The sequence below is a fragment of the Pristiophorus japonicus genome, chromosome 10, assembly GCF_044704955.1.
Source record: "Pristiophorus japonicus isolate sPriJap1 chromosome 10, sPriJap1.hap1, whole genome shotgun sequence".
In the NCBI taxonomy this organism is placed as follows: domain Eukaryota; kingdom Metazoa; phylum Chordata; class Chondrichthyes; family Pristiophoridae; genus Pristiophorus; species Pristiophorus japonicus.
The window spans coordinates 188,521,878-188,546,865 of record NC_091986.1 but is presented as its reverse complement, the minus strand read 5'-3'; the positions used below and the strand labels follow the sequence as shown (position 1 = coordinate 188,546,865).

Below are 24,988 nucleotides of genomic sequence, written 5' to 3'. Positions count from 1 at the left end.
TGACAAAGGCAGAGGTGAAAGTAAGTGCTCTTAATGATGGATAGCACGTGGGTTTTGAAGTTCAGCTTGGGTCGAACAGTGCACCAATTGCACACAGTCTTGTTCAGCCTGGGAGTGGGGTGAATTAAGTTTGTGATGGTGTGCAAATGATGTTCACCTGGAGGAAGTTGTGACTTATTCACAACAATGTTGGACGGACAGTCTGACAGCACGGAGGCAGTCGAGAGAAGTGAAACTGCACCAACAGCATGCATATGAAAGCAGCTTCTGCGTTTGCAGATGTTGCTACGGTGCAGACTGTAGATAAGAAAGAGGACCGAGAATGGATCCTGTGGAGACTCCAAATTGGGGGAGAGTGGAACAGAAGTTATTGGCTGTATTCAGATAATTGGAAATAAAACTATGCAAGGGAGATCCTATGGAGATCGATTGTGGAAGAGTGGTATTGGCGTAGGATGGCGTGATCAACTATGACAAATAATGCAGAAAGATCATGGCATGATAATGCATTGTTATTGTCATAGAGGATGTAATTCTCAACTTTGGCTAAGGCTGTTTTGATTCAAGGAGAGAGTTTCAGGAGACAAGGGCCCAGAGGCTGACAATACAGTGCTGCATTGTCGGAGGTTCCATCTTTCAGATGAGACATTAATATGACGCTCCATCTGTCCCCTCGGGTGGATGTAAAAGATCTCGCGGCACTCTGGTGTCCAGGCCAATATTTACCCCTCAACTGTCATCACTAAAACAGATTATATCTGGTCATTATCTCATTGCTGTTTGTGTGCAAATTGGCTGCTACGTTTCCTACAACAGTGACTACACTTCAAAAGTACTTAATTGGCTGTAAAAAGCGCTTTGGGACGTCCTGACGTCGTGAAAGATGCTATATAAATGCAAGCCTTTCTTTTAGAGCCAGGAGGCAGCAACGCGTTTAATGAACTTAGAGCGAGCAAGGAGGTTGAAGATAAATTGAAAAGGGTGATTGGCAATGAGACATAACTGGGAGAGGACTGATGGATTAAGCGTGAATCTTTTAGGGATAATAACTGGTTTTGAATGGGAGAGGAGTAATGTGTGAGATATGGGCACACTATCAGCCAACATAGGGAGTTGGCTGTTGCATTATGTACCCTTTTGGAACATTATAAAAGCAATGAAAAGGTACAGTTTAGGTTCGTTAAGCTGTTACCAGGGACAAAGAATTGCAGCTGTGAAGAGAGATTAAAGAAGTTTGGGCTTTTATTCCACTCGAGCCGAGACGGTTAAGGAGTGAAGGGTTAAGATTGTTTCCATGGGTCAGCGAGTAATAATGAAAGGTCATGATTTTTCAAAATTTATTCATTCCTGGGAGGTGGGCATCACTGGCAAGGCCAGCATTTATTGCCCATCCCTAATGGCCCTTGAGAAGGTGGTGGTGAGCCGCCGTCTTGACCCGCTGCAGTCCTTGTGGTGAAGGTACTCCCACAGTGCTGTTAGAGAGGGTGTTCCAGGACTTGGACCCAGCGACAATGAAGGAACGGCAGTATATTTCCAAGTCAGGATGGTGTGTAACTTGAAGGGGAACTTGTAGGTGATGGTGCGCCCATGCGCCTGCTGCCCTTGTCCTTCTAGGTGGTAGAGGTCGCAGGTTTGGGAGGTGCTGCCGAAGAAGCCATGGCAAGTTACTGCAGTGTATTTTGTAGATGGTACACACTGCAGCCACGGTGCGCCGGTGGTGGAGGGAGTGAATGCTGAAGATGGGGGGGGTGGGGTACCAATCAAGCGGGCTGCTTTGTCCTGGTTGGTATCGAGCTTCTTGAGTGTTGGAGATTTAAGATCACAAAAATTGAAGGGAAGATTGGGGGAAGGGGGAGGAACCTTTTGTGGCAGTGTGTGGTTAGAGTGGGCAATTCTCTGCCATAAACTGATGTTGTAGAGTCAATAATCTATTCTTTTAAAACAGAGTTGGTTGCATAGAAAAATAGGAATATTAAAAGATATGGGGTGCAAGCAGGAGTGTGGGTTTAAACTATGTGGCTACTGGAGAAAAACACCAGCACAGATTTGATGGGCAAAATGGTTTTTTCGGTGTTTTACCGTTGCCATTTTATGATGAGGTACAGGGAAGAACATAAACATTGGCTCTTTTAGTGGAAAGTGTGAAACCAGTCTGTATCTCCCTCTATTTTCCTCCACTTGGGTGCCAGCAGCTCTCGGGCATCTTGCCAAAATGGCTAGTCTTAGAGTTTAGGTAAAATGCTGGCAGGCTAATGTAGCCTAGCTGGATCTTGAGCTTACCCATTGGCCACCCTAATAGATCTTTTCAACTGTGTAAAAGTTGGAGTGGGGAATTTGGCTGATTGATTTTTTCTGGACTACAATTGAAGTGCTCCAACTGATAGCCAATCAAGGCTGAGATCTAAAACCAGGACATGCTGGAAATTGAACAGCAGGTCACTTGACATCTGGGCTTTAACTCTTCCTGGTTTATGTTACTCCGATTCCAACACACTATCTTGGTCGGTAAATGTATAATGAGGGAAGCAATAGTTTAGAGTTAATTCTGCGAAAGCCACTTAATTTTTTCTGATGCTTATGAAAGGTGGCAATATAAAAAGATCTGTAAATTTTATTTAAACATTCTTAGAATGTGGGCATCATTGGCAAGGATGGCAGTCAAGTTTGTTGATACTACAGATGTGTGGGAAAGCAAGTTGTGAGGAGAACGCACACAATCTGCAAAGGGATATAGACAGGCTAAATGAATGGGCAAACATTTGGCAGATGGAGTATAATGTGGGAAAGTGTCAAGTTATCCACTTTGACAGGAAAAATAAAAAGCAAATTATTATTTAAATGGATAGATTACAAAATGCTGCAGTACAGAGGGACCTGGAGATCCTTGTGCATGAAATGCAAAGTTAGTCTGCAGGTACAGCAAGTAATCAAAGGCAAATAGAATGTTGACCTTTATTGCAAGGGGGGTAGAGTAGCAATCTTGTCATGCGAGGCCCCTTGGGGAAGAGTGACCATAATATGGTAGAATTCTTCATTAAGATGGAGAGAGACACAGTTAATTCAGAGACTAGAGTCCTGAAGTTTAAAAAAAGGTAACTTCGATGGTATGAGGCGTGAATTGGCTGGGATAGACTGGCGAATGATACTTAAAGGGTTGACGGTGGATAGGCAATGGCAGACATTTAAAAATCACATGGATGAACTACAACAATTGTACATCCCTGTCTGGCGTAAAAATAAAACGGGGCAGGTGGCTCAACCGTGGCTAACAAGGGAAATTAGAGATAGTGTTAAATCCAAGGAAGAGGCATATAATTTGGCTCAAAAGCAGCAAACCTGAGGACTGGAAGAAATTTAGAATTCAGCAGAGGAGGACTAAAGGTTTAATTAGGAGGGGGAAAATAGAGTATGAGAGTAAGTTTGCAGGGAACATAAAAATTGACTGCAAAAGCTTCTACAGATATGTGAAGAAACAAAGATTAGTGAAGACTAATGTAGGTCCCTTGCAGTCAGAATCAGGTGAATTCATAACTGGGAACAAGGAAATGGCAGACCGATTGAACAAATACTTTGGTTCTGTCTTCACTAAGGAAGGCACAAATAACCTCCCAAAAATACTAGGAGACGAGAGTCTAGCGAGAAGGAGGAACTGAGGGAAATCCTTATTAGCCAGGAAATGGTGTTAGGGAAATTGATGGGATTGAAGGCCGATAAATCCCCAGGGCCTGATAGTCTGCATCCCAGGGTACTTAAGGAAGTGGCCCTAGAAATAGTGGATGCATTGGTGGTTATTTTCCAACATTCTATAGACTCTGGATCAGTTCCTATGGATTGGAGGGTAGTTAATGTAACTCCACTTTTTAAAAAAGAAGGGAGAGAGAAAACAGGGAATAATAGACTGGTTAACCTGACATTGGTAGTGGGGAAAATGCTGGAATCAATTATTAAAGATGTAAAGCAGCGCATTTGGAAAGCAGTGACAGGATCGGTCCAAGTCAGCGTGGATTTATGAAAGGGAAATCATGCTTGACAAATCTTCTAGAATTTTTTGAGGATGTAACTAGTAGAGTGGATAAGGGAGAACCAGTGGATGTGGTATATTTGGACTTTCAAAAGGTTTTTGACAAAGTCCCACACGAGATTAGTGTGCAAAATTAAGGCACATGGGATTGGGGGTAATGTATTGATGTGGATAGAGAACTGGTTGACAAACAGGAAGCAAAGAGTGGGAATAAACGGGTCCTTTTCAGAATGGCAAGCAGTGACTAGTGGGGTATCGCCAAGGTTCAGTGCTGGGACCCCAGCTATTTATAATATATCTTAATGATTTAGGTGAAGGAATTGAATGTAATATCTCCAAGTTTGCAGATGACACTAAGCTGGGTGGCAGTGAGAGCTGTGAGGAGCTTGCTAAGAGGCTGTAGGGTGACTTGGACAGGTTAGGTGAGTGGGTAAATGCATAGCAGATGCAGTATAATGTGGATAAGTGTGAGGTTATCCACTTTGGGGGCAAAAATAGGAAGGCAGATTATTATCTGAATGGTGACAGATTAGTAAAAGGGGAGACCTGGATGTCATGGTGGTTAATGTAACTCCACTTTTTAAAAAAGGAGGGAGAGAGAAAACAGGGAATAATAGACTGGTTAACCTGACATTGGTAATGGGGAAAATGCTGGAATCAATTATTAAAGATGTAATAGCAGCGCATTTGGAAAGCAGTGACAGGATCGGTCCAAGTCAGCGTGGATTTATGAAAGGGAAATCATGCTTGACAAATCTTCTAGAATTTTTAAGGATGTAGCTAGTAGAATGGATAAGGGAGAACCAGTGGATGTGGTATATTTGGACTTTCAAAAGGCTTTTGACAAAGTCCCACACGAGATTAGTGTGCAAAATTAAGGCACATGGGATTGGGGGTAATCCAGGTCTTTAACACGTTGGTGTCTTAACACAGTAGTAGGAACTTTAACTTTCTCAAAATACTTCAGGAGGGTGTGTGTGCAATGAGTATCTGAATTTCCTATGCCTCATTAAGTCCATCCTGGTAAAAGAATGCAGGCATGGTACCAAAATGGGAAGACTAAGATTAAACTGATATCTAAAAATGGCAAGTTGGATGGGCCAAATAGCCTATTTTCTTCCTCTTCCAAGTTGGCATGCAGGTACAGCAGGCAGTTAAGAAAGCAAATGGTATGTTGGCCTTCATAGTGAGAGGATTTGAGTATAGGAGCAGGGAAGTCTTGCTGCAGTTGTACAGGGCTTTGGTGAGACCACACCTTGAGTATTGTGTGCAGTTTTGATCTCCTGATCTGAGGGAAGGACATTCTTGCTATTGAGGGAGTGCAGCGAAGGTTCACCAGACTGATTCCCGGGATGGCAGGACTGACATATGAAGAAAGACTGGATCGACTAGGCTTACATTCACTGGAATTTAGAAGAATGAGCAGGGATCTCATAGAAACAAAAGATTCTGACAGGATTGGACAGGTTAGATGCAGGAAGAATGATCCTGATGTTGGGGATGTCCAGAACCAGAGGTCACAGTCTAAGGATAAGGGGTAAGCCATATAGGAACGAGATGAGGAGAAACTTTTTCACCTCGAGATTTGTGAACCTATGGAATTCTCTACCACAGAAAGTTGTTGTCCAGTTCGTTGGATATATTCAAAAGGAAATTAGATGTGGCCCTTACGGCTAAAGGGATCAGGTGGTATGGAGAGAAGGCAGGAGTGGAGTACTGAAGTTGCATGATCAGCCATGATCATATTGAATGATGGTGCAGGCTCGAAGGGCCCAATGGCCTGCTCCTGCACCTATTTTCTATGTTTCTAAAGCAGAGAAGTCCTGCTAATACTGTACAAGGGTATTGGTGAGACCACACCCTGGAGTACTGCGTACAGGTTTGGTCTCCTTATTTAAAGAGGGATATACCTGCATTGGAGGCTGTTGAGAGAAGGTTCACTGAGTTGATTCCTGAGATGATGGGGTTGACTTATGAAGAAAGGTTGGGCCTATGCTCATTGGAGTTTAGAAGAATGAGAGGTGATCTTATTGAAACATAAGATACTGAGGGTGCTCAACAAAGTAGGTGCAGAGAGGATGTTTCCACTCGTGGTGGGTATCTAGAACTAGGGGACATAGTTTAAGAATAAGGGGTTAGCCATTTAGAACTGAGATGATAAATTGCTTCTGCGGGTTGTAAATCTGTGGAATTCTCTTCCTCCAGAGAACTGTGGAGGCTGGGTCATTGAATATATTTAAGGCGCAGAGATAGATTTTTGAACGATAAAGGATTATGGGGAGCGGGCGGGGAAGTGGAGCTGAGCCCAGGATCGGATCGGCCATGATCTTATTAAATGGCACAGCAGGCTCGAGGGACCAATAGCCGACTCGTGTTTTTATTTCTTATGATTGCACATCACCAGTTGAACCGCTGAAATCAGTTTGGTGACGGTGCTTTTTAAATACTGGTGAACTGAAGCTTGTGTTTTAGGCCCATCAATTGATTTAATAGAACTTTGGCAGTATGAAGTGCACTTCTAACCAAATATTGTCTAGGATTTCAGCTGATCTGTTTTTTTTAAGCAGGGGGCCTATTACACACAGCCTGTGTATGCAGCACAGCCTCATGTAATCCACCATACCACAGTGGTGCAACCCAATAGCATTCAACCTGCTATTTACCCAACTTCTGTCCCTGCTCCACGGACCAATGGGATGGCTATGGGAATGGTTGCTGGGACTACCATGGCGATGACAGCAGGTAAGCAATACTTAATTAGCTGCTTTTGCGGATGTACGTTTTACCATAACAATCTCTCTTTGTTATGCCGCCCAATGCACAAAAGCTAGTCCATACCTCACATAACCGAAGATGTTAGTACCACAAGGAAACAAATATGTTCAGCCCCCAAGGTGGACTGTAGCACTTTGTTACCTGACTGAGAACTGACCCCTTTGAAATGCATACTAAAATATAAAATGTAAAAAATAAAGGCACAAAAGAAGATCTATTTGGCTCAAACATATTCTTCACAATGTACACTTTACCATTTACTGTTTGTATATTTAATCTCCGGGAGTTAACTACACCGAAAGCTGTGATATTTAAATCTGCAGGATTTCAGACATCATCTAAATTGCTGTAGCTCGTTGCACAATTGCTGTAGCTCGTTGCACTGGATTTGTGATCACCGTAGCACAGGAGCTGTTGCATTAAAAACTTGTTTCTAAACTATTCCAAGATCAATCCGAGCAGTAATGTTGCTGATGGTGAATTACCTTGTCAATGTGCTGCATCCAGGCTTGCGCATGAATGGCCAGCTACTTGGTTGAGATACCACTAGTCATTAGTTGCAATGATTTGACACTCTTCCATAGTGTACTTAAACCCTTTTTTAAAAAAAGAATAGTAGGGTTACTGCTGATCAGTAAGTGAAAGAAAAAGGAAAGACTTACATTTGTATAGAGGTTCATCACATCCCTCAGAAGTGTCCCAAATTGCTACAGCTGCAATTCATCACTTTGAAGTGCTGTGATTATTATGCAGTGAACCCACTCTAGGACTTGACTCTTTTGACTGGCAAGAGTGCAACCAATCAAACCAAACTGACTTGGTGAAAGAAAGGCAGTGGTGACCCTCCAGTGCAGTGTTGAGGGAGCGCTGCACTGTTGGAGCTGTCTTTCGGATGAGACGTTAAACCGAGGCGCCGTCTGCTCTCTCAGGTGGATGTAAAAGATCTCATGGCACTATTTCGAAGACGAGCAGGGGAGTTATCCCTGGTGTCCTGACCAATATTTATCCCTCAATCAACAGAACAAAAACAGATTATCTGGTCATTATCACAGTGCTGTTTGTGGGAATTTGCAGTACACAAATTATCTGCCGCGTTTCCCACATTACAACAGTGACTACACTCCAACAGTACTTCATTGGCTATAATGGTCGTGAAAGGCGCAATATAAATCCAGGTCTTTAACACGTTGGTGTCTTAACACAGTAGTAGGAACTTTAACTTTCTCAAAATACTTCAGGAGGGTGTGTGTGCAATGAGTATCTGAATTTCCTATGCCTCATTAAGTCCATCCTGGTAAAAGAATGCAGGCATGGTACCAAAATGGGAAGACTAAGATTAAACTGATATCTAAAAATGGCAAGTTGGATGGGCCAAATAGCCTATTTTCTTCCTCTTAATTGCTCATCTGTATTTTTTTTAAAAATCCAACTTCTAACACTTGTATAATGTTTGAAAGTTACATAAGAACATAAGAAATAGAAGCAAGAGTAGGCCATTTGACCCCTCGAGTCTGCTCTACCATTTAATAAGATCATGGATGATCTGACCATGGACTTGGTTCCACTTCCCTGCCCGCTCCCCAGTAAATGCTTGAGGGAAATCATTTGAATCTTGAATATTCTGTGAAAATAACTTTCCATGTGCTTACAACTTGAAGTAAACATTTGTCGAATAACCTTGTTACTTATTATGTTAGTTCCGTCGTGTACAGTGGGAAGGACAGACTGAATATATTAATGTAGTGCAGCAGTTTTATCACAAGGTTCAGAGAATTTTTCTGTATGGAAGCAAAGTTGTTGCACAAAAAACTATTAAACTCAAGTTTTTTATTTCTTCCCCTGCCCCAAAAGGGACTCTGCTGACCACGCCACAACACACTCAGCTAGGACCACATCCTGTTTCTGTGCCAACATACAGGACTCAAGGAACACCTGCGTATAGCTATGTACCTCCACATTGGTAAATTCACAAACCAATTCATGTAAGTGCAACACCCACTCTTAGTGAATATTTGGTTGGATATACATTATAAATGTAATATACACTTGTCTTTTAAGAATTGATTTTCAATGGACGAATATTTAGTAAACACGTGACTTACCTTGTATGGTTCTAAAGTGTAGCTCGTAAAACTTTTAAAATCGTGTATCGAGTATTTTTATTTATGGCACAGTTCTTGCAAAACCTGGGCTTCAGGTTTGAACCTTGGGTCTTCCTGGTCAAAATTGTTCAGCTACTCATTGCATTTCTAGCAATTATTCTAGAAAATATAAAGACCAATTTCTGCTAGCCTAGTACTTTTTGTTACCGTACCACCTATTATAGTATATTTTTCTATATAACCTTTGGAATGACCAGTATAACATTTGGAAAAACATAACTCAAGATGTCTTTGTGACTTTAAGAAGACTTTTGTTTTGCCAGTTGGAAATTTTCATTTGTTTTACGAACAGAGAAAATGTTGGGAATAGGAAGATCATTTGGATAAACCAGCTATTCTTTAATGTTTAAATTGTGTCTAATTTTTGAAATCTTTGCCAATGTGAGTAGTTTGTCCAGATTAACTATCAATCCCTTTCATATAATTTAGAAAATATCTAATAGAAAATAAAATCTCAATTTCAGATGAGAACATAGAAATACAGGGAAGCTGCAACATAGAAATGGGCCATTTGCCCAACCAGTCGAGTCAACATTTACCTTCCATGCGAGCTAATATTTCTATTTGCAAAACAAACCGTTTCCTTTTTTCTTTGGCTCGGAAATCATTCCTTCATGATACACCCTCTAAAGGGATACAGTATATTTTTTAATGCTGTGGAACTGTGCTGTGTACAGTACTGCAGATGAAGTATAACCAGTGCCTTGTGTATGTCTCTTAATTTGTAATCTGTCCCTCTGCTGATGAAACGCTTTAAATTATTTGCCTTTTTTTGCAGCTTAGGGCTGATAGTTTAAATGATTTATCCACAACAAAAACAAGGTCCTTTCCTGATCTATGCACTACGCAACTTTATTAAATCTGTACACTGACTCCCTGCTCTCATACTAATTTTACATTTTGTCGACATTGAATTGCATTTGCGACCTACTAGTTCAACATCCTAAAAGATTCAAATCTTCCCGATGTGATGCATTCTGCATTATTTGCTGTCTCCAATTTAGTATGCACAAAATTGGAGGTATATACACACAAACTTGGAACCCCTTTGAAATTTGTAAAAGCAGAAATTGCTTCCCAGTTTTAGTGAGTTGAAATGTAAACACTTTGGGCTAGACTTTCTTATGAGCCTCTCAACACCCGATTGCCCGCTCAGAAAAACCGCTAACATTTGATAAATAACGCTGGCGAAAATTTACACTTTTATGTTAAAACTAATCGCCCGACGATAAAGTGGGCGTTGCACTTTTATTCTCGGCGGTTATGGGGAAACTAAGTAAAATGGGCAGTTTTTTTCAAAGTTAGTCCGAGGCTGTGAGCGGGGGGGAGACTTAAAAAAAAAACTTTAAAAGCATTCCCAAGACACTTTTACACCTAATCGCTGTTTTAAAATTGAAAAATAAATAAATAAAGGACCTTTAACTTACCTTTCTTTGCAGAAGTACTCACCTACTGCCCTGTTTAAGCAGCTTTTAAAGGGCGGTTCCCTCGGTGCTCTGGTCCGGCTTCCGTTGAGGCTAAACTTGCGCCTTGGCGATTTTCTCGGCGTTGCATGTTGGTGGTTTGGCCCCGGCTGGCATTTTCAGATTTGGGCGATACCACAAAAAAAACGAAGGGGGAAACTTTTGCCGGGTGGAAAAACACCTGTACCGCCGAGAAAATCGCCGAGAACCCGCCGAAAATGATAGGAAAGTCTAGCCCATTCTCCCCAGTGTGAATAATCTGAGCATGCTGTCTTAATTATCTTGCTGCAATGATCACTGCTTCTGATCCTTTGTGGTTTCCGCCAGTTCCTCTTTTTACCCCTCTAAATTGCAGTTCACATTAAATGTGAAACATAGAAAATAGGTTCAGGAGTAGGCCATTCGGCCCTTCGAGCCTGCACCACCATTCAATATGATCATGGCTGATCATGCACTACAGTACCCCATTCCTGCTTTCTCTCCGTACCCCTTGATCCCTTTAGCCGCAAGGGCCACATCTAACTCCCTTTTGAATATATCTAACGAACTGGCGTCAGGAACTTTCTGTGGTAGAGAATTCCACATGCTCACAACTCTGAGTGAAGAAGTTTCTCCTCATTTCGGTACTAAATGGCTTACCCCTTATCCTTAGACAGTGACCCCCTGGTTCTGGACTTCCCCAACATTGGGAACATTCTTCCTGCATCTAACCTGTTCAATCCCGTCAGAACTTTGTTTCTATGAGATCCCCTCCTCATTCTTCTAAATTCCATTGAATATAAGCCTAGTCAATCCAGTCTTTCTTCATATGCCAGTCCTGTCATCCCCGGGATACAGTCTGGTGAACCTTTGCTGCACTCCCTCAATAGCAAGAATGTCCTTCCTCAGATTAGGAGACCAAAACTGTACCCAATATTCAAAGTGTGGCCTCACCAAGGCCCTGTACAACTGCAGTAAGACCTCCCTGCTCCTATACTCAAATCCTCTCGCATTGAAGGCCAACATGCCATTTGCCGCTTTCACCGCCTGCTGTACCTGCATGCCAACTTTCAATGACTGCTGCACCATGACACCCAGGTCTCGTTGCACCTCTCCTTTTACTAATTTGTCACCATTCAGATAATCTGCCTTCCTGTTTTTACCACCAAAGTGGATAACCTCACATTTATCTACATTATACCACATCTGCCATGTATTTGCCTACTCGCCTATCCTGTCCAAGTCACCCTGCAGCCTCTTAATATCCTCCTCACAGCTCACACTGCCACCCAGCTTAGTGTCATCTGCAAACTTGGAGATATTACATTCAATTCTTTTGTCTAAATCATTAATGTATATTGTAAATAGCTGGGGTCCCAGCACTAAACCTTGCGATACCCCACTAGTCACTGCCTGCCATTCTGAAAAGGACCCGTTTATTCCTATTCTTCGCTTCCTGTCTGCCAACCAGTTCTCTATCCACGTCAGTACATTACCCCCAATACCATGTGCTTTAATTTTGCACACTAATCTCTTGTGTGGGATCTTGTCAAAAGCCTTTTGAAAGTTAATACACCACATCCAATGGCTCCCCTTTGTCCACTCTACTAGTTACATCCTCAAAAAATTCTAGAAGATTTGTCAAGCATGATTTCCTTTTCATAAATCCATGCTGACTTGGACCGATCCTGTCACTGCTTTCCAAATGCGCTGCTATTACATCTTTAATAATTGATTCCAACATTTTCCCCACCTCTGATGTCAGGCTGACCGGTCTATAATTCCCTGTTTTCTCTTTTTTTTAAAAAGTGGGGTTACATTAGCTACCCTCCAGTCCAAAGGAACTGATCCAGAGTCTATAGAATGTTGGAAAATGACCACCAATGCAGCCACTATTTCTAGGGCCACTTCCTTAAGTACTCTGGGATGCAGACTATCAGGCCCTGGGGATTTATCTGCCTTTAATCCCATCAATTTCCCTAACACAATTTGCTGACTAATAAGGATTTCCTTAAGTTCCTCCTTCACGTTAGACCCTCGGTCCCCTAGTATTTCCAGAAGGTTATTTGTGTCTTCCTTAGTGAAGACAGAACCAAAGTATTTCTTCAATTTGTCTAGATTCTCGGGATGGCTGGACTGACATATGAGGAGAGACTGGATCAACTGGCCCTTTATACATTGGAGTTTAGAAGGATGAGAGGGGATCTCATAGAAACATACAAGATTCTGATGGGACGGGACAGGTTAGATGCAGGTAGATTGTTCCCGATGTTGGGGAAGTCTAGAACCAGGGGACCCAGTCTTAGGATGAGGGATAAGGCATTTAGGATTGAGATGAGGAGAAACTTCTTCACTCAGGGAGTTGTTAACCTGTGGAATTCCTGCCGCAGAGAGTTGTTGATGCCAGTTCATTGGATATATTCAAGAGGGAGTTAGATATGGCCCTTATGGCTAAGAGGATCAAGGGGTATGGAGAGAAAGCAGGAAAGGGGTACTGAGGGAATGATCTGCCATGATCTTATTGAATGGTGGTGCAGGCTCGAAGGGCCGAATGACTTACTCCTGCACCTATTTTCTATGTTTCTATGATTTGATTCATTAGACTGACATTTTCCTTTGAGGACTCAAGAAGAATGTTTCTCAATAACAATATTGTTGAAAGAATAAAGTAAAATGAGATTTCCTGTTCTGACTAGCATTAGAAAGTTATAAAAATTTGTGCATGAGTATGATAAAAGTTGCTAAATCTTATCAATTACAGTTAACTAAATTTAATAATTTATCGTCTGGGATTTTTTAAATGGAACTCCATATAATAATTTGGCATAAATTCATATGTAAAGCTACACAAACTTCCATTTTATTGATTAGTGTACAACCCATTCTCTCCTTCCCCCCCCCCCGCCCCGCCACCCCCGTCCCAAAGTATTCAGAGAATAATAACTTTTTTCAGAAATTAATGCAAGCCAGTTTACGTAGCAAATTGAATTGGTCACTCTGGATATACACATGTTCTACTTCAACTAGCAGAACATAATTTAGTGGATTTCCATTGCTAAATACAAGATAAACTGATATATTCATCGGTATAGTTCTTTGAATTAACTGTCTTTCGACAAAAATGAAAGGGAGAAAAAAAATGAAACCAACAGTTTCCAGATTAATCGTTAACCTACAGTACTGCCCCAAGGATTTATTACGGAATATGTGCTTTGTTGCCCTCTTGTTAAAGATGAAAAACTATGCATTATACACACTGCAAAATAAAGTACAAATGTCCATTTGAATTTGTAATGGTTGCACCCTTCAGGCCTCTATCATCGTCCAAAAAATGTTGGGAGCTAACATTCTGGAATGCGCACTGCTTGAAAGGATGGTGGAAGCAGATTCAATAGTAACTTTCAAAAGGGAATTGGACACATACTGGAAGTGGGGGGGAAAATGACAGGACTGTGGGGAAGGGGTGGGGGAGTGGGACTAATTTGATACCTCGTTCAAAGAGCCAGCACAGTGGGCTGAATGACCTCATAAGAAATAGGAGCAGGAGTCGGCCATTTGGCCCCTCGAGCCTGCTCCGCCATTCAATAAGATCATGACTGATTCTCCTACTGTGCAGTATCATTCTATGAAATTGTTTGGCAATAATGCAGTGGTTATTGAAAGATGTGCCAGCACATGAACTAACAGTTCTCAAACCATGCCAAATAAAACACTTGCAAGAGATTTGCTATAAACCAACCAAGCTATTCTAAATTCTGAATAGATTGAAAACATGTTTACACAGCACATGCATGAAGCTCTTTCCAGCTTCACACTCATCCAAGGTAACTCCTCAAGGGGTTACCCCTGGAGTTCAAGGACTTGTAATTTGGTTCCTTTTTTAAGGAGCTCATTCTATATATAATTTGGCAAGTACTGTGTAAACTGCAGGAGGTATGAATTAATTTACTACTGACATCTGTGATGAAGTTTCCTTTACATATGGTTGCGCTTGAGGTGAACTAAAGACTCCATCCTTGGGGGAGCCGATATGAAATGAGACTACTGAGACTTTTATTTCCATCAACCAAAACACTTCTTTTGTCAAACATTTTGGAAATAAATTTGTTGAGTAGGTCTGTAGCATGATATAACCTAGATTTGATCTAACCCCATATGATGCCTTGAACTTTTTATAAGTGGATGCAAGACAGGCAACAACTTTAAGCCTTAGGTTGTTCCAATTAATTATACTGTTTTTAAAAAAAAAACACAATTGTATATATTAAGATACCAACAACAGACTGCTCTAGACCAAATTTTAGCTGGATATGGTAACTGATCATTTTAAACACATTCAGTTGGGGACATTAATTGGAATGTAGAGGACTGGAAAATATCATAGTGATCCTTTTGGCCAGTCCCAAAGTTCAAAAAAATCCTCTCGTATCTCTAAATTACTTCCATTAGCGCAAAAAACCTGTTCAGTTTCATTTTGAATTTGCTGACATTGCCTGCCTCCAATGTCTTTCTGTACTAACTGGAACAAAGAAATGACAGACCAATTGAACAAGTACTTTGGTTTGGTATTCACTAAGGAGGACACAAACAACCTTCCGGATATAAAAGGGGTCAGAGGGTCTAGTAAGAAGGAGGAACTGAGGGAAATCCTTATTAGTTGGGAAATTGTGTTGGGGAAACGGATGGGATTAAAGGCTGATAAATCTCCAGGGCCTGCTGGACTGCATCCCAGAGCACTTAAGGAGGTGGCCTTGGAAATAGCAGATGCATTGACAGTCATTTTCCAATATTCCATAGACTCTGGATCAGTTCCTATGGAGTGGAGGGTAGCCAATGTAACCCCACCTTTTAAAAAAGGGAGAGATAAAACAGGGGATCATTTTACCCACTACCGATGTCAGTCTGACATCGGTAGTGGGTAAAATGATGGAATCAATTATTAAGGATGTCATAGCAGCGCATTTGGAAAGAGGTGACATGATAAGTCCAAGTCAGCATGGATTTGTGAAAGGGAAATCATGCTTGACAAATCATCTGGAATTTTTTGAGGATGTTTCCAGTAGAGTGGACAAGGGAGAACCAGTTGATGTGGCGTATTTGGACTTTCAGAAGGATTTCGACAAGGTCACACATGAGATTAATGAGCAAAGTTAAAGCACATGGGATTGGGGTAGTGTGCTGACATGGATTGAGTTGGCAGACAGGAAGCAAAGAGTAGGAGTAAATGGGTACTTTGCAGAATGGCAGGCAGTGACTAGTGGGGGACCGCAAGGTTCTGTGCTGGGGCCCCAGCTGTGTTTACATTGTACATTAACGATTTAGACGAGGGGATTAAATGTAGTATCTCCAAATTTGCGGATGACACTAAATTGGGTGGCAGTGTGAGCTGCGAGGAGGATGCTATGAGGCTAAGAGTGACTTGGATAGGTTAGGTGAATGGGCAAATGCATGGCAGATGAAGTATAATGTGGATAAATGTGAGGTTATCCACTTTGGTGGTAAAAACAGAGAGACAGACTATTATCTGAATGGTGACAGATTAGGAAAAGGGGAGGTGCAACGAGACCTGGATGTCATGGTACATCAGTCATTGAAGGTTGGCATGCAGGTACAGCAGGCGGTTAAGAAAGCAAATGGCATGTTGGCCTTTATAGCGAGGGGATTTGAGTACAGGGGCATGAAAGTGTTACTACAGTTGTACAGGGCCTTGGTGAGGCCACACCTGGAGTATTGTGTACAGTTTTGGTCTCCTAACTTGAGGAAGGACATTCTTGCTATTGAGGGAGTGCAGCGAAGGTTCACCAGACTGATTCCCGGGATGGCGGGACTGACATATCAAGAAAGACTGGATCAACTGGGCTTGTATTCACTGGAGTTCAGAAGAATGAGAGGGGATCTCATAGAATCGTTTAAAATTCTGACGGGTTTAGACAGGTTAGATGCAGGAAGAATGTTCCCAATGTTGGGGAAGTCCAGAACCAGGGGTCACAGTCTAAGGATAAGGGGTAAGCCATTTAGGACCGAGATGAGGAGAAACTTCTTCACCCAGAGAGTGGTGAACTTGTGGAATTCTCTACCACAGAAAGTTGTTGAGGCCAGTTCACTAAATATATTCAAAAAGGAGTTAGATGTAGTCCTTACTACTAGGGGGATCAAGGGGTATGGTGAGAAAGCAGGAATGGGGTACTGAAGTTGAATGTTCAGCCATGAACTCATTGAATGGCAGTGCAGGCTAGAAGTGCCGAATGGCCTACTCCTGCACCTATTTTCTATGTTTCTACTGTCTATGCTGTGCATTCACTGCCATCTCTGTAAAGTAGTTTAATATGAACTGTTCACCTTCCCCTTTTTAAGCACTTTGGTTACAAAGTTTGTGGTTATGTCAAACAGAGTATATAAGATGTGTATATATATTCCCATGAAATCTTAGACTTTGATCCGTTCTGCTCTTGGGCACCTTTTATACAGTATAAACAATCCCAATTGCTTTGGTGCAGTCTTGTGCCACAACTGGCTACTCTACATTATAAATGTAGTTACACCTCCAAAACCACAATGCCCCCCCCCCTCCCTGATGACTGCCTCAGGCTGAACCAGAGTGTTCGCAGCCTCGGTGTCCAATTTAACCCTGAGCTGAGCTTCCGGCCCTATAGTGCCTCCATCACAAAGACTGCCTATTTTAACATTGTCAGTCTCCACCCCTGCTTCAGCTTATCTGTTGCTGAAGCCCTCATCCCAGAGCGTAATCCGACACAAATTTTAACACCTTCAGACTCCATTATTCCAATGCTGCCTGGCCGGTCTCCCATCTTCCAGCATGCATGAACCGGAGCTCATCCAAAACTCTGATGCCCATATGCTAACCCGCACCAAATCCCACTCACGCACCCCAGTGCTCGCTGACCTATATTGGTTGCTAGTCCACCAAAGTCTTTGATTTTAAAATTCTTATCCTTGTGTTCAAATCCTCCCTGGTCACGCCCCTCCCTATCACTATAGCCTTCTACAACCCTCCAAGAACTCTTGTGTTCCACCAACTCTGGCCTCTTGTGCATTTCCCCTCTACTTACCATTGGCTGCGCGCCTTGAGCGTTGTCCGCCCTAAGCTCTGGAATCCCCTCCCTAATCACCTTTCCTGCTTCAAGACCCTCTTTAAAACTGACCTCTTAACCAAGCTTTAGTTACCCATGTTAATATCCCCTTTTTTTTGGTGTGCTCAATTTTTGTCTGCTTATGCTCCTGTGGAGCACCCTGGGATGATTCCTATGTTAAAAATGCAAGTTGTTCATATATTGCTACAGTACATTCCCCTTCCCTGTCTCATTGCCTTGCACCTGTCCACATTAAATGACATTTGGCACTTTTAGGCCAAATCGCCAATCGATATCAGATTCACCTGTTTAGCCTACATGTCTCCTGGTTTTTTGCAGTCCCAATTTCTTGTCAGTAAATTTAGATCTTTAATCCACTTTTCAGTGTCTCTGGTATCATTAACCGAGGTGTAACTTACGACTGTTCTGTTTAAGATTCTGTTTAGGGTTGTGGTAGTTTGGTTGCATTGGAAAATATCCATGTTTCTTGATTGAGATTTTCAGCTTAGAATTTCAGTGAAAACCACTTAACACTTCTGAAAATATATGCATAGTAGCAGAAAATAAATTGCACCCAGGGCTTACGGATATTTTTTCTCTAATGCAATTAATCGGCATTCACATCAAGTTAACAATCTTTCAGATGCAATATAAACATGTATAAAGTTCTGGTTCTTTTTTTTATCTCTGCAGATCTGGAGTCAGACATTGTATGCAACTACTCAAGTCTTACGTTGGTGCTTGTGCATCGAAGCCACATGGCACCGAATCTGTTTGCAAGAACAAAGTGCAAAGGTCACTTTATGCATCATTTAGTGTTTTTTTTGTAAAAGCTGCTTTTCTCCAAACTTATGCCTCATTTAAGTTCTTTTCCATCATAGCTACTCAAAATTGTTACAGACCAATGTTTGTTATTACTAGCGAGGCTACGGCCAAAGAGGCTTATTCAATGGTGAGAATACATGTCATCCTTTTTAAAAATTGCGTGTTTCACCAATTCTATTACTGAGATCCTGTAAGGAGGTTTATATTGAGATTTAAAAAAGAAATTAGCTCAACCTGAATTTGATGCATCATCCCCAAGAAAGGCAAATGCGTTAATTCAGTTTAAAGAGAATAATGGCTATGTCTCTTTGATCTGATCTATTGGCGTTCTTGATTTCGCACATTCTGATCTTACATAATAACAACCATAAAATCTTAGGCATTCAGTTTGAACATTAGCCTTTCTAGTTGCATTTAAAAGGTATTATCAAAATTAGCACTCACCACTGAAATGGCCTTTAATCTTTTTTGTTTTTGACAATAGAATTATTCAGGAAAGCTTTGAGGGGGTTAAAGGGATATAGAATTAATGGAGCACTCCATTCATTGCTACAGCACAGTGAATTCTTAGGATGGCTTAAGTAATTCAAAATTACTTGTTTGCGTTGGTTGGCCGCATTCTTTGTTCAAGATAAAGTAATTGGCTGAGCACCATTTCTCCCTGCCGCCAATCCGTTACAGCTATTAAATCAGCATTGTGTTCTTTGGGTCCTAAATACAGGTTGCACTGTTCAAAAATTGGGATTTCAATGGCATTGGCTTTCTTTTGCTATTTGTCAGAAATGTCTCAAAATCTGGATCGCTATACAAGACAAAGTAAATCATCTTGAGCCTGTGAAATCCTGCCGCATTATGATATAATTGAGCTCCTTGGTATCTTTTTTTTTGGATTTTATTATGCAGTATCCCTCATTAAATTGATCTGTTGTCAGTTTGTTAAAAGTCATCAACTGACATTTTTGCATTTGTTTTAACGGAGGTGAAAGAAAGTTGTTTAAATATTGTATAACTTTAAGCAAAGTGATAACATTTCAGAAGTTCATGTAGAGTTTTATTATCCTTGTCTAAATGAAAGGACCTGGGTAGAAGAACGCTGCAGCTTTAAAACTCTTGAAGGTCTTAGTTGACAGGAATTTGTGGAACAATACCATCCACATAGAATGGGAGCAGTGTGTCAAATTCATGAAAGTGGAGTGAATATTTGTGTCTAGCAAGTGAGTTCTTTCCACCCTGTATGGTAACGTCTTAGGAAATGAATGTATATGACTGGAAAGCACTGACAAGGGTATGAGGTAAAGCAAATTGAGATTTAGGGAGCATATATTTTCCTTCAACTTAGAAATGACCACATATCAGAATTCTGTCAAAATACAGAAGCTAGGTTATGTTGCACAATACATATATAAAAATAATCTATGCTAATAAACAGGTACAAGACTTTATACATGAATATATATATATATATATGTAACACACCCATATTGTGTTTGTGGTTAGCTTAATAGACTGATTCCTGAAAAGCAAACTGTATGAGACCTAGATTTTAAATAGAATTGTAATCAAATATATTAAACTCTTCACAGTCTGCTGTTGCAGAAATTTTTACGTTCAGATCACATAATTGAAAGAGGGGTTTAAGTGGGTAATTTCCAAAAATACTTGCGGGTGCATTATATGCACACACCATAATCCCAGCCTAACAAACCTTGGTTGCATGGAGCAGCATTCTGCTAAATGTAACCTTGTTTAATAAAGGTGGGAAAGAGGGTTTATTCTGCAATATCAAATGATGCGTTTCCAATGCTGAAGTTTTAAGACAGTCACACACAGATATAATTGGTTAGATTTGTGGGCAGTCAGAAATTCCTGCTGCATTCTCAGAAATCAGATATGCCTCTTCTCGCATTGCAAGATTGTTGCAGAAGATGTCATTTTAAATCTTGCTTCTATTTAGCAGTTTTAAAACTAGTTTAAGGTATACGCTTGCATCAGATCCATTTATTTTATATCAAATTGTGGCATTTTTGAGCAACATTCCATTTAAAAAAATTTGAGCTCACTAACCCATTTAAAAAAAAAACAATGGTGGGTTTTTATCCAATTTGTTATTTGCCAAAACAAACACTATTTGGTCCAGTGTGTTTAAATTTGCTAGAACGCCGAATTTTAGTGATGGAGCTCTTAAAATGATTATGCCATTGATTTAACCAACTAGCTAATTTCTCAGTGGATAACTGGTGTATTTTTTTAAACTAATCTTTACTGAACTATTTCACATCAGAAAATGGGGCTCAGGCTGAGTATTTAGAATGCATCAGTTTTCCATTATTAATATTGTTAGAAATTTTGCAGTGGTAATTTAGATGGTATCCTTCACTTATTTACAGATTGATGAACAAATTGGCAATGAGAACTGCTCTTATGTCCTAGAAAAATGGGGGTGAGAGACGTGCGGTTCTTAATTTAAAATAGAGAACTAATTGAGAAGCAGTCTAACTCAGCAGAGACAGAGATCACAAACATCAGGTGTGCAGAAATTTTATAAAATTATTACAGACTGATGGGAATTTTGACTAGGCGACAGTCTTTAAATTGAAACAGGGCGAGCTATAAAATGGACAATTGGCAAATACAGATTTCCAAATATTCCCCATTATTTGATATGGAAACTGGAGGGAATGTTACTGCAGAATACCAATCTGTCAGTGACTACTATGGGAAGAGAGTAATTCTGAACAAAGCCGCTATTAATGCAAGTGATTATCTTGTGATTTTACTTTCAGTGAAATTTTCTTTCATCTCACTGAGAAATCAAGAGTACATCAGCTCAAACTAATAAGACTTTGATACAACTGCACTTAAGATCAGCAGATCAGCTTTTTGCAGAGCATTAGTAATAGGGGAAAAACTTCAGCATCAGGTTTGGTACAAAGTATAGTGTGCAAAGAAGTAGTGGTGTTGTAGTAATTGTCTTCAGGTTGAATCTCCCATTTAGTTTTGTATGAATTGAACTGGCAAATAGGGACTATTTAGTGCGACATTAGCTGGCTAGGTCCTTTTGACTTACCTGGTTTTAAGGGTCTGTGAAGTGGTAGTTCTTCAAAGATGTTTTGTTCATGTGTCTAGAATCACGAAGTAAAATCTCCCAGCTGATTACAATGGTCTGAGTTCTGACTGTCCTTTGTGTTGCTGATGTCTTTGTAAATGAAGTTGTTTTAATTAAACTGATCCATTAATTGGGGACAAATATTTCAGCCACATTTGATTAGGTCAGGTTCAGATTTTGCACAAATTTACTGTACTAAAAATGTAAAGAAAATGGATATACAAGGGAACACTTGCAAAACATATTCTGATATAATTTGATTTGTACCTGATGGAACTTTATCCTGCTGCCTTTTACTTAACATGTTTGGTAGTTAGTCTCGTTGACCTTTGCCCTTGAGTGGTATACATCACTGCTTGGACATTCAGCTTTCACCATTTTCTCCCATTTTTAATCTCTTCTATTTTATGTTTTTTTTCACGTGTGAAGAGAAAGGTACAAATTGCTCTTTCCTATGCCAGAGTGCTTCTATCACTGAGTTACCGTAAGGTGTATTTATACTGGGGAGAATATTTGGACCAAAATCACAGTACAAAACTCTTAAATTTGGCACTAATTTATACTGAATTGATGATTTCACCCCAGCCACAAATAGCTGTTATACTAGTGCTGGTCTAAAGATAGGACGAAGTTGAGAGTGCTTTACTCTGCATCAAAACCAATTTTGACCTGACCTGAGTGATTAAAGCTGAGACAGGATACCGGAAGTGAAATGTGTTCTATTCCCCAACGCTAACAACCCTCACCTTGATGGATAGAAAAATTCACACTCTTTATTTTTTTTAAAACTACTGGCAATGTTCTTTATATGGACAATTTTGAAATTCCTTAAATACCACCCTTTCACAGTTGCTATAATTGACTATAGCTGGTTGGTTTTGGGCACCATTACTGTCGATCACTAGAATACTTCACTCAAAGGTTCACCATTTGCCAGATCAGTATTTTATCAGCAGCTGTTAAGATATTGTGATATTGCCGCCCATTGTCGAGCTGATCATACCACAAACCACAAAGACTTGCTTTGATAATTCCTATTTTGATATTTAAAAAAAAACTGCACTCTCAATTACTATTTTCCCCATGACTGTTAAAAGCAGGCAAATGTAATTTTATTAAATTTATAATTGCTTATTTTGCTGTCATTAACATTGTAAGGGGCCCACTGTATAATAAAGCTTTATACTGATGCACACAGCGCAATAGAAGACATTATGCTTGGCCTGTCAATAAAACACAATGGCAGCTCATGGTAATTGTTTTCAAACTGTTATAGGTGGTGGCAACACTGCTCTGTGCTTAGTATCCTTTTTATTACACCCTCATGGTTAATACTCTTTAAAACATTTGGATTCCCTTTGATTTTGCAAAATCACCAAAAATCTTTACTGTTTGTCTATTACGAAAGTGGAAGTAACATAAAAATTGTATTGGAAGTGTTCCCAACAGCTTGCCTGATAAACTCTTGTGATTCGTATAGTACAGACTTGCTATACAAGTACTTAATGTGCTGCATAGTACATTGGCAGTAGCTGAACTTGCACCAACGTTGCCATTCATGTATATTTACCTTTTTGTTCCTGCTTACCAGCTTATGAGCTAAATCAGATTTCTAATTTTAACATTTGCCACATTTTTGAAAAGAAAAATCGATGCCCAAATTTTGTGTTTGCATTTTAATTGGACTGAGACTTTCCTTACAAGATAATCATGCAATTTTTTAAAATTAGCATGACATTTCAAAATATCGCAGAATTAGCATTGGAAACTTAAAAATACAAACTGTACTGTGGAAGTTGTGAACTGTTCTTTTAATATTGAATGGCTAATTGGATACTGCCAGATAACTAATGTAATAAAAAATAAACTATACCATTCTTGACTGTTTAGCTCATAACCAGTGTATAACTGTATGCAACAAAAGAAAGCATACCAAGTAAAACAGGGCGCTCGTAGTTCAACATAACCAGGTTTACCAGTTCAGTTATGATTATACAAGACCTTTTAACAGATTTTTGTACATCTTTACTAAATTTAAAAAGTACTGTAATGCAAGACTTGAACAATGCATATTAATAGTTGTACTGGCCCAATTCAATGTCATAAGTACTTCAGAATATCAGATTTAAATAGGAGAGATTAAACGGTGTGTACGAGTGTTGCTCCTGTATTTTAAAGAAAGATAACCTAGGAAACCTTTGCAGTTCAGATATGTAATTTAAGCGCTTTTTACCATAAGTGTTATTTAAGTTGTTTAATGATTGATGTTTATTATTAATAGAAAAAAACTTTATGGTTTAACTGAAGTTGGATGCTTCTTTGAGCTACAGGGAGCATTTCAGAACACAAGTCTGTGGGCTTTCCTTTTACTGTTTCAATTGCAGTTTTGGACTTCCTTATTTTGAATTCTATTGGAACACTAATAAAGCAAGAAGAGAATTATGGAAATGTCATTGTCTTCCAAGCGTAGTTCATAGAACGTAAGTGTTTTAATAACGCAGATTAGAAGTTACTTATGGAACCTGAAAGACCCACAGTTTACACTTGTGACTATGAAGTGTAAATCTGTTTTTTTTTATTTTGTTTTTTGGAAAAGATCAGTTAGTGATCTAAGTGACAGAATTAAGCCAAGAGTTTGTAATTGTATATTTACTGTAAGATGTAGAACATTCAATAACTATTAAAATGTTTACAAAAAATAGTTTCATTGTTTTTGTGTATTTGATGTTTAATGATTTGGGTAAAGTGCCAGAAAATTTGATATAATTTGTAACCAAAGGGCTGGATTTTCAGTTGTCTTAATGCCTCAGTTAGTGGCCAAAGGGGGCATTAATGGGAGCATAAGAGGCTACCGACCAGAAGCACGGCGTTTAGCGCCCCGACCGAAAATTCATTAGAGGCTCACCAGTGGCGCAAACCAGTAGCGCCTGGATGCTGACAATCCGTGCAACCCTGACATCAGTCCTGGTGCAACTCGCAGTTAAATTAGGTGCGGCCGCCTCATTTAGCGTCCGCCAAGAACAACGTCTGGAAAAACAGTCGGTACAGGCTTGCAGAGTTGTTAACTGATGGCTACTTAAAGGGATGAGGAAATGTTTCCCTTGGAGATCACAGCCAGTGCACCATTTACAGAGCACAATGCAGCAGCAGACAGACATAACAGTACAGATTGAAAACAAGCTGTAGTGTGCAACGCCTGATTTAACGCCCCTGTCAGCTCTTCGACCGATTCTGATGAATTTCTGGGCAGAGGATGCAAACCTTTTCAAGGCGCTAAAATTACTGCTCCGCCTGGGTTACCACCACAAATTTCTCCTCCAAAGAAATTTTAATCTTTTTGAGGACTACAACACAAGTTTTTCTTGGAACCCTTGATTTCAATTTCAGATCTGCACAACAATTAAGAGAATTTTTAGGACAACGAGAATGGTGTTTATGGATTGTGTGAAAGTGTTTTGGAATGAATGTCTCATGACTCCACAAAATGTAATCTGAAAAGAGTCAGGAAGAAAAGTCTGAAGCCTTGCATTGGTAGCAACTCCACTTAATTCTCTCTGGCAAAAGAG

At 40.2% G+C, this 24,988-nt stretch overlaps 1 protein-coding gene across 5 annotated transcripts in view; it reads left to right on the top strand.

Annotated features, from left to right (window-relative positions):
- fam168a (family with sequence similarity 168 member A) overlaps positions 1-24,123 on the top strand; it is a 123,785-nt gene extending 99,662 nt beyond the window's left edge. For 3 of the 5 annotated variants that reach the window (XM_070892409.1, XM_070892407.1, XM_070892412.1), the window contains 3 exons: positions 6,586-6,763; positions 8,648-8,778; positions 18,185-24,123. In XM_070892409.1, coding sequence (XP_070748510.1) covers positions 6,586-6,763; positions 8,648-8,760 — 291 coding nt within the window. In that variant the 3' untranslated portion in view covers positions 8,761-8,778; positions 18,185-24,123. The remainder of the gene's footprint in view (positions 1-6,585; positions 6,764-8,647; positions 8,779-18,184) is intronic. The other 2 variants (XM_070892410.1, XM_070892408.1) reach the window with 1 other exon arrangement.
- The last annotated feature ends 865 nt before the right edge of the window (positions 24,124-24,988 follow it).